General features: G+C 35.0%; 1 protein-coding gene across 16 annotated transcripts in view; it reads left to right on the top strand.

Annotated features, from left to right (window-relative positions):
• Window positions 1-10581, top strand: part of SLC25A40 (solute carrier family 25 member 40) — a 29509-nt gene that overhangs the window by 992 nt on the left and 17936 nt on the right. For 12 of the 16 annotated variants that reach the window (XR_012774159.1, XM_075492769.1, XM_075492763.1 and 9 more), the window contains exons 2-8: window positions 111-157; window positions 779-897; window positions 2972-3031; window positions 4191-4297; window positions 6022-6089; window positions 7794-7918; window positions 9187-9360. Coding sequence is in view for 15 of the 16 variants with exons in the window: in XM_075492769.1 (XP_075348884.1) it covers window positions 804-897; window positions 2972-3031; window positions 4191-4297; window positions 6022-6089; window positions 7794-7918; window positions 9187-9360 (628 nt within the window). In the remaining variant the exon portion in view is untranslated. Of the gene's footprint in view, window positions 1-110; window positions 158-354; window positions 482-778; window positions 898-2971; window positions 3032-4190; window positions 4298-6021; window positions 6090-7793; window positions 7919-9186; window positions 9361-10581 lie in introns of all 16 variants that reach the window. The other 4 variants (XM_075492757.1, XM_075492758.1, XM_075492759.1 and 1 more) reach the window with 4 other exon arrangements.

The following is a 10581-nucleotide window of genomic DNA, read 5'->3' as shown; positions in this document are numbered from 1 at the left end:
TAAAAGCCACAACTGCATGTGTGCACAACATGCATTTTGAAATATGCCTTTATTTGGGGATTTTATGTCCTGAAATGTTTTTATTAATTTATTATTTTCTCCTGTCCTAGCTAGTTGCAGATACTGAGAATATATAAGCTCCTTATTTTTAGATACTGTGAGTACGTTCCTAAGGTATTGTAACCTTGCCTATGCAGCCATACAGCAGGATTTCTTCAAGGAATTAATATTTAATAGTAACATTAAAACTAGTTAATCACTGTTTATTGCATGGGGAGCTTGCCAGGGGATATAGTCATCACTAGTAGGCTGTGACTGTTGGATCAACCAGGAGATCTCTGGATTTTCTCACAGGGATGACAGAAGCAAGAGGAGGGCTAGATGAATTATTCTGCTGTGCTACAGTTTATGGGCCACAGGCTGGGAATTTATCTTTGTACAGATTATTTACATGCTCCTAAACCCTTTGTTGCAGTAAGAAGTAATATATATTAAATATTTAATGTGGTTTACAAAAATATAAACATTGTAATTCATGTGAGAAGGATTTGAAAGATATATTGTCATTTAGAAAACTTAGATTATTTACAAAATATGGCGCAAATACTCTAATTTCAAAAAATTATGGAGATGCTTTTTTACAAGTAGCAAACTAATATTTACATTATAGCTGCTTATACATATATGCTTATACTAATGAAAATTTAAAATATTTTTCCTTTGATTTTCTGCAAGTTTTGAACATAGTCTTGCAATATGTTTTTCTGTTCCTTAACAGGTTTTTGTTCTCCAGGGATAAAGCCATGGCTGAAATGAGTGATAGCAACTTCAGTAAAGCAACTGTTATTCAGCAAGCAATAGCCTCTTGTTGTGGAGCTATAATTACATCATTATTTCGTAAGGCAAACTATCATGCTTGCCACAGAGAGAATCTTTGCAAAGTTATTTCAGTTTGACTCAGCATGATGTCTGCCTATGTATGGTTTATAAATTTCCACTCATACATTCAACAAGGATGTTTTTGGATACCTTTCTCATAATTTTTTGTATTTTAACAAATGTGGTTAATTGAATTCTTTCCCGTCCCTGATAATCTTTAACTACTTCTGAAAATAAGAATAATTTTATTAACTTTTCATTTCTATGTCTTTTTCCCTCTTGCTGTAGTAATTCATTGCTTTCTTTCTGCAAGAAACAAAATTAATAATAAAAATTAATTTCCATACTTCCTGCTGCTTAAAAATAGATTTTAAATAAAAGTCTACCTTACAGTACAAGACACAAATCTTGCAAGGCTGGCCCCGGTGAGATGTCTGCTTCATGTCACCACTTCAGTAGTAACATTAATTTATTCTGCTGTGGTGTCTTATACTGTCAAAGCCTTTTATTGTGGGTTTTTTTGCCCCTAAACATTGCTTTTAAGGATATCTTTTTGTTAGCCTTTTAAACTTCTGGATAGTCTGTGGAATTCATCTTCTGCTTCATATTCAGTCATCTCGCTCAGGAGCTTCTTTCCCATGCATACCTAAGGAGGCATTGGTTGGTTAGATTCAGCACTTCATATCCCTTGCAGGTCTCCAAGCTTATTAGCTTTTACTTTGTATTTCAGTTACTTTTTGGCTTAAGCTAGCCTTTGGTTCTGACTTTTAACATGGATTATGCTGCAGGGAAATGTGCAATTTTCTAAGCACAATTTTTCCCCCACAGAATTTCCATTTTTTTACAAAATAGGATCTTACCAGGAACCTGTCAAATTCATAGTCTTTTTAGTCTGTCTGTATACCATGTGTCCTGTGATGTTAGGTAAAGTAGCAAGCAAAGCTACATCAGACCTGTGGAATTCCCAAGATGGATTCCAGCTGTGTGTACATAAGAGTCTAATACAGCGTAAGGTGTTGGTATTCGAGACCTCAAGAGGTATAGGAGACCAGCTCCTTTCTGAAGTGGCAGCTGGAAAACGAGGCAGAATATGTGTAAGTGGCTAAAATGCTACTAGATGCCAAATTTTAAGCAACTAAATTGAGCTACAGGAGTCACATTTAGATCCCTACATTTAGATATGGAAATGTGAACCAAGTGTTCAACCTCCTGTTAGTCAACTGAGAGGCATCAACAGAGAGCTAAGGTGTGACTCAGTTGCCTGTGCAAGGAATGTGTTCAGTGAGATGCCTGCTAGAGTATTGACTTAGCCTCTAGCTGCTGCTTAGTAAGTAAGGTTGTGGGTCCTGTGTTATTTCTGTCAACTGTATAGGTATTTTGGATACCTTAAAGACTCAGATGGTGCTAGCTGCTTGTATGTAGGCAACTGAATTGAGCCCTTAGTCAATATAATCAGTAGAGGCTGGCCTGCTGACTAGCCACTGTAGTGTTCAGCATGTCTAGGCCTGTAATAATTGTAAGGGCTGGAGGGGAAGCAATGAAATGTTCACTAAACCTTCATTTACTTTTCAACAACTCTGTTTTAGATCTTGTCTACACATAGCAAAGAAGGAAAGTACGTCATGAGTTTTAACGTTTTTCTTTTGAATGTCACTATTATGGTCAGTTTATTGAAAAAGAATAAACACATGAAAAATGTTGTAATATTTCACATGCTTGAGGCCAAAATCTGATCTCATATGCCTTGTGGTATGCCACTTGTAAAGGGTTAGCAGCAGAGCATAATAGCACAGGTTTTAGCACTTTCAGACAAGGTGACACAATGGTTTTTGGATGAGCTTTGTGTATCTCTAATATTTGTTGTCTGTGCAACTGCTAGTAAATTAGAAAAGATACATATGCTCACTTGGAAACCATACAGGATTTGTAGTTCTCCTTTTTTTCCCTGTCTGATTACATTGTAAAACAGGTCTCTCTTTTCCCCTCTGGGGAAAAAAAAAAAGTTGTAGAAGTTCATGGTAAGGCATCTGTACACTTCTACATTTTCAGGGCATGCAGGGTGTTTCTAAATTACTTCTTTTTTTCATTTTAGTAACTCCTCTTGATGTTATCAAAACTCGACTGCAAGCCCAAAGCAATCCATTCCCCAAAGGTAAATAAACGTGTAGTGCAATGGAGGACACAGTTTGCTTTTGTTGCCTTTAGCTGATAGTTATCATAATGCTGAGCTACAGAATGTTTTTGTTTGTTTTGCAATAATTATGTTTGTTTCTTCAGCATAGTGGGGGTGGAGAACAACACAGCAATATATACTGAAATTGCTAAAGAAAGAAAGTGCCATTGAATAGACACAGTGGAAAAAAATCCCATAAATACATACTATTTTAAATAGGCTTTATTCTGTCTTCCTTAGTATTTTCATGTGGCAGAAGGTACAACTATTACTGAGTTGAATTTTAAAAAAAGCTATTAATAAAGAACTAAATATTTCGTCAGAGGGCTTATGTGATCAGAATGCTATATCAACGTTCATCTCCTCTAGAATCCAAAGACTTTTGAAAAAGAGTAGTAAGTCTCACCTGTCATTTGTCACTTGGGTTCTAAATAGATGAAGACATCGTGCACTCAAAAATATGCCAATGAGTCCTACTATGAGATTTAAAAGGAAATGAGATGACTGGTGTGGAGGTTCCATGTTGTATGTGGAGATGAATATTTGCAGTCACACTTGCTGTAAATGAGGAAAAATACTTGTGCCTTCTATCCTGTTTTTTTAGCAAATTCTAAACCCTTCAGAAATCTGAAAATGTGAAGCTCAAAGTATGTTTTTGTAATGGCAGTAATATATTATCAAACAGGTTCAAAGTACATGATGTAGAAGAAATCAAAAACAAGTAGAGAGGATGACCTAGTATAAATACAGTATAATCTAAGATATAATACCTCACTTGTAATGTGGATGCTAAGGCTACTTAATAAAAGATTTAAAAGTCTGAACGATGTTCACGTAGTTATATACAATAGTGACATTCAGGTCCTGTGTTTTGTAGCCTTCAGCAGATGGTAGTATAACATAAGCATGTGTCCTGGAGCCTGTGAGGGCAGTTTCATTTAGTCTGGCACTCTGAGGAGTCCATTTGTTCCCTCTTTCCTTTTACCTATTTTGTTGTCATTGACTTTCCGAGATTATTTTGCTCCTGTTTGTCTAACCAGAGATAAATCTATGTTGCCATTATATCCAATTCAAAATTGCTGCTGAGTAAGAACAATCTTATACACATTAACTATATTCTTATACACCATTTTATTAGGAAAGTGTTTTGTATACTCAAATGGCCTTATGGATCATATATGTGTTTGTGAGAATGGAGACAGCAAAGCCTGGTATAAAAAAACTGGGCATTTCAAAGGGACATTGGTAAGAACATTTTATATTTATATAAAACTGTACATTGAAAACATTTTTAAATGGCATACTTTAAATTTATTGGTTTTTTTTTAAGTTCTGGTAGAATCTGTTATCATTTGAGAGGGTGTTCATGTGGTTACACTGTGTAATTTATATGCTGATTAATGATACCTTCTACTTTCTACAAGAAAATACATATTCTTTCCTTTAAGAGAAACAAGCAAGGGGACAGCTCCACAGCTTTCCTCACAGGATACTGGCTCTTTGGTTTTATTTTCCCCACTTGAGCTGTATTACCAATAGTTGCTGATTGCAGGTACTGATTTTCTGTTCCTGCTTACCTCTGTTCAGTCCACAGATCTCCCAGTATGCTCCTGAGCTGAACTAACTATGCAGATAGTGCTTTAAAGTTAAGTTCATGTGTCAAGTTTTGGATCCACTGAAACTTGTAGGACTAGTATTTTACATAGACATTTGAAACAGAGTTGCTGTCAGACACTGTGATGCTGCTTCATTGATCAAGATTTTGTTTGACTCTGCCATTAAATTACACATGTGATCAAGGATTTTTCAGCACTAAACTTTTGAGAAAAATGAAATGCTCATGCAAAAGGTTTCTTGAGCAGTTTTACAGTGTTGATTTTTTTTAAAAAATAATAACTTCATAAATTTGAATTTTTCAATTAACTTTACCATACAGTTTTTAGAAAGTCACTTAGTTTTCTAATTGACATGATTTTATGCTCATTTTTGCTGTGACAAGGTAATTCATGAAGAAGAATGACTATCATATCATGGAATCTCCTTTCATTTTTTAAAGAAAAAACAGTGCTTCACAATTGTGCAGTAAAGAAAATTGTAGCAGACATGATAGGTTGCCAGTGATAGGACTGTACAAATGTTTTGCTGTGTTTGCCCATATAATTAGGTATGGGCAAATATGCTGCTCAGTCACTGGATTTAGTTACATCCTTTCTCCAATGTTTTATCTGTACCTTCCTGGATTGTAAATTTGCTGAAGCTGGATTTATAAACATATAAACTAACTAGTACAGAATATACTTGGAATATCTCAACCTCTTCTCCCAAATGTTTAAGAAAATTAGGTATCCTTATATTAGGGAGTCCATCTTTTTGATGGCGATTTCAGTTGAATGACCTTCAAGGTTTAGTGTTCCTCTGCTGTCAGTGGTCAGGAAATATGCAACATATGCGACAGCTGTGATGTTAATTGTAAGCTTCCAGACATGTAGTATAGTGTATGTACATTGCCCATATGTTGTCACATTGTTGTCAGAGAAAGCAAGTATTGAAGAATCATTGCGAATTAATTGCTATTTCATGCCTAGAACTTTTGTTACGTATTAAAAAATATTTTAGTGGATTATTTTGGGGAAGTTTCTACAAGTTGCTGCTGTGCTGTATTAGTTCTGAAAGTAACTTATTCACAGGGCTGTCAGTTACTGATAAAAACTTACTACTTTGGTTTTTATAAGATGGAAGGAAATTCTTAATTTCAATCACACAAATATTTCTCTTCAGCTCAGTGGAACTATTTGTGTAATTAAATATGATAACTAGCGTAAGCAATTACAAAATTGGGATCTTACAATGATTGGCATTTTAGAAACATACTTTTTAACGCATTAATTTTGTGTTCTGCCAGCTAAAATATATTACCGAGTACAAAATTTTGTAGCTAATTATTGCTCTTTGCCTGGTTGTATTTTCAGGATGCATTTGTGAAAATTATTCAAATAGAAGGAATTAAATCACTGTGGAGTGGACTTCCCCCAACACTGTAAGTTGAACAGTCTTTTTTTGGTAACATGTTATGAATTATCATTAAAAAAATTACTTCATTATTTAGACAAATTAGTATTTTTATTTCTAAGTTATTTTAAAAATGTGGTAAATTCCGAAGTTACAGGTAATTATGTAATCAGTTTGATCAGAAACATCTGGAGACGGTGTAATTTTTGCCAGATCTTGAGATTTCTCCTTGCAATTTGTTTGATATATTCTCAGTAGTTAAGCAGGAACAACAGACTTTTCATTCTGCCTTTCAGAGGTGGTATCCTTACTGTAACCATCCCCTTGATAGCATCATTGAATCATAGGGTTGAACATGATTGTTAGAGAATGCTAGTCTTTGACAGGTATTTGCTGTCCTAGCTTGTTACTAATGACCTGCAATAAGCAACACAGCTGTTTCCGTATTCTAGTGTTGCACCTCATTACCCTTACTTAAATTTTTTTTAAACATCTAACTAGAATCTTCTTTATTCCAAAGAACTTTATTGGTTTTTATCTTATCCAACTTTGTAATGGAAAACAGATAATTCATTTTCTCTCTACAAGAGCAATTTACATATTTAAACACTGTTATCAGATCTCCTCCTGGTCTTCTCTTTAGGCTAAACAGCACCAAAGTGTTTTTTCTTCTTATTAACCTGGTACAGATAGTAATTAAGACATTTATAGTTATGTCCTCCCCCATAAACAATCCAAGAAAGTGGTAAAATCTAACATGTATATTAAAGTTGTACCTTTTAAGACATGAAGTGTTGCCCAGTGGGAAAGCACTGGTACACTTTCGATTTGCACACAGTGCTCAGTATATAGGCAAAAAAAGGCAAAGCATGGTGGAGCTCAGGCCTTTTTATTTATCCTGCAGCATGTGGCAATTTCAATATATAAACCTTTAGGACCTAACTGAACTAAAAGGTCTGTATTTCAGCCAAAACAGTTTTTTCTCCAACATATGTTCTGTACTCCAGCAGAGAAAAACCAGCTTCTTGATTGGAGAGAGGTACACAGTTTTTAAAAGAAGATCTAAACTATGGCTTGTTGGTTTTCCAAGCATGACAGTCTTCACTGTTTTTTGGTAATGGTGGTATGTGCTATACTGGCAGAGACATAACACAGAAATATAATTGCCATTTTATAGTAAGATACGGTGCTTTACCGCTACACTGAATGATTATAGATCTAGCTGGTTTTGCTATAGTCTGTACTACACTGGAATGGAAAAAGCTTATATTTACTCACTCCACATTTTCTTTCAAGTAATGAGAATCATAACTGTTGATTAAGATAGAGAAAATACTCTCCAATTGTTAAATGAATAAAAAATTAAGGTTAGTAGCTACTTCCATAATGTTTTGTTTGCTTGCTTCATATTCAGATCTTTCAGTTCCATTCCTTTATCAAAACAGTTCTGAAGCTGCTATGAAATAAATTTTGCCTGAGACAATCCACCATCATTTTACTTACAGTTTTTCCTAATGAAATGAAAAACTGGAAAACTGTGAAATCTGTGAATTTGAAACTCTGAACTAGAGGGAGTGAATCAAAGCCATGGGATTAATGCTTTTTCTTCATCCATCAACACACAGCTGGAGATTTAACTTTTCCTTATTTAAGCAAAATATCCATACAAGATGGTTGACTTTATGCTGCTGCTTTCCTTGTATTAATTTAGATTCCCTCCTTTATATTTTAGAATAATGGCACTTCCTACCACAGTAATCTATTTTACCTGCTATGACCAACTGAGTGAAGCTCTGAAATCTAGACTAGGAAAGGATGATGGATACATTCCAGTTCTTGCAGGTTCCTTAAGCAGATGTAAGTTGTCATGTGTTTAAAGAGAAAACTGAAATAAAATACCTGTATGCTGTTTTCTTGGCTTTGTTTTGTTGTTTTGTTTTGCTTTGTAAGTAAATTTGCTGTGGCTTTAAATGAGGGATACTATTACATGGAGCTGGGCATAGAAAGGAATACTGTAATTACCCAGTATTTCTTGGGCAACATAACCCTCTAACCTGGAATAATGTGATTTATTTTTGCTGTTACACTTTCACTACATTTGTAATTTGTTCAAAATTTTATAGTTCTAGACTTCTACTAAGAACAGTTTAAGTCTGTTCTGTCGTGAATCTAATAATAAACAACATTATTTTCTATAATGGAAGCTACACAGGTAATTACAAGGAAGATGAAAATTGGACTTGTACTGGTTTTACTACTGTATGATATAAAGGGACTGAATTTGTTTTTATATTTTCTTACTTTTCCTCATCTATTTTTGTAGAAGTTGCTCAGGTCATAAATTTTTGGGCTTTCTTAGAAGACTCTGAGGATATAGTTCCATATTCTACTTGTGACATCTATGAAGGGGACTGGAAGACTAGCAGAAAAAGAATTGTTATTCTGTGGTGATGTGGCAAATTGTTCTTATTAGGCTGTTCCAGATTGTAAATTCACATGCCAAAGAAACCTTATCCCAGCAACAGGAGAAAAGTTCTTGGGTCTAGTAAAATCATTAAAGTCTGTTACATGTGTGATGGGAGCTTGTTAATGAGTGGTGACTCACTGATCTTTCCACGAGATGCAAGAGAGTTACTTTATCAGATACAGAATGCCTGCTAAATTCTTGATAGTTGAAAATAAGCATGGCAAAGATGCTTAGAAATCAATAAAAGCTTGATCTCTAACTATCACTTTTATCCTTAAAAGAAAAAAAAAAGCCAAGCTCACTTTCTTCAAGTTACACTTAAAAATGGTAATTATTGAAAAGTAATCTTTATAAGTACTTGAAATTTTCAGCCTATTTATGTAATAAATCTGAAAATGAGGATTCTGAACATGTTACATGGATTATAACATGCCAGTACTGAAAAAGGTAGGTAGCTTGCATGTCCAGAAAGTTTAGGTACTGTGAATAGATATGGTATTCTTATCTGGAAAGGAAACTTATTTGGGGAATTATTTCAAGGAAAATGGGAGAGTTGAAAGGAATCAAATAAAGCAAGGTGGGACCTCACTTTAATGGTCAGGAAATGTTACTAGTAAATGTTGATTTAAAAAAAAAAACACATTTTTCTCATTTGCAGTTGGTTCAGTTACTGTAGTGAGCCCCCTGGAGCTGATCAGAACTAGAATGCAGTATCGCAAGTTGTCCTACAAGCAACTGTACATGTGTGTCAGCAGTAAAGTGGCTACAGACGGATGGTTTTCCCTGTGGAGGGGCTGGAGTTCTACTGTTCTGAGAGATGTACCTTTCTCGGGTAGGGTTTATTTTATGTGCAAGTTTGTGTTATGTCAGAAGATCTGTTTATGCATAACTGTTAGACTTTGTGTTTTTAGGTGATTTTAATGGTTAGCTTTAAAAATGACTAAGATTTATTTGTTCTCTTTTGAGTGTGTTTATTTATAAATTCTTTGAGGACCTGATTTCCCCCCCCCCCATTTTGTTTGTGGATACCAGCCAGGATTCATTGTTATTTTCTCTTATTTTCTTATTTTTTATTATTTCTCTTATTTTCTCCCTTTCTCTATATTTAGACTGTTTCTTCTCATCTTTAGATTATGCAATGACTGTTTTTGAAGACTTTCAGTAGGAAATTTTCTCTGTGAGAGGTATAGTGGCTATTTCCTTATAGAGAAACATGCTGTATCTAAGTGTTCTGATGCTTAATTTTGAAAACATGTACAAAGAGAGAGTGACACAGTAGTGTCTTCAGGAATTTTTGTTAGCAAGATGAATGAGTTTGTATAACTGCTCCAAAACCCATGAAGCTAGAGCACCACTTGTTAGCAAAGCTCCAAAGCTGAAAGTCTAGAAGAAGAAAAGTCTGATACAGAGCATAGCTAGTCCTAGGACTATTCTTTAAGACAGCAAGGACAGAGGAGATCATGCTTTCTCCCTTTTTGTCTTGCCTCTGCTATGTTGTGAGCTACAGAGGTAATTGGATGAGACTGCTAAAGGACAGTTTTCTCACTTGTTAATGCGAGCAGTGAGAGCCCCTGTCTCTTTGAGGCCGTTGTGACAACTCACCTTGGCGTTAACAAGTGGGAAAACTGTCCTTTAGCACTTGTGGACCATGAGGTATCAATTGTCCTTGAAGCAGTTCCTGTCCTTTGGATAGTGCCAGAAATAACACCTTTGAACATCTTGCACGGGCCCAGAAAAATGCTTCAAACCTATTTTTGGAGGCAGAGAATCCTTGAAATATTTGACCTGCTGTCTTTGTGCACCTACTTCATTCTTAAGATAATCTGACATCTAATTTAATTTGTGGTTCCAAACAGTCTAGTGACTCTTATGGGACTTGAGCGCATTTAGATGTGCACCTGGAGTAAATTTTAAATTGGCTGTGAACCAAACCAATGCATCGTAAGTGGAGGTGATTAAGATATTTAGTTAAAAATTGCATTTAGCAGTTAACTGAGTTAACAGAACTAAGTTATTTCAGCTGTTTTCTTTTCAGAATGAATAATACTCTGTT

Source organism: Mycteria americana, chromosome 2, assembly GCF_035582795.1.
Source record: "Mycteria americana isolate JAX WOST 10 ecotype Jacksonville Zoo and Gardens chromosome 2, USCA_MyAme_1.0, whole genome shotgun sequence".
Classification (NCBI taxonomy): Eukaryota; Metazoa; Chordata; class Aves; order Ciconiiformes; family Ciconiidae; genus Mycteria; species Mycteria americana.
The sequence above is the reverse complement of the archived record's forward strand: the minus strand, read 5'-3'. Positions and strand labels throughout refer to the sequence as shown.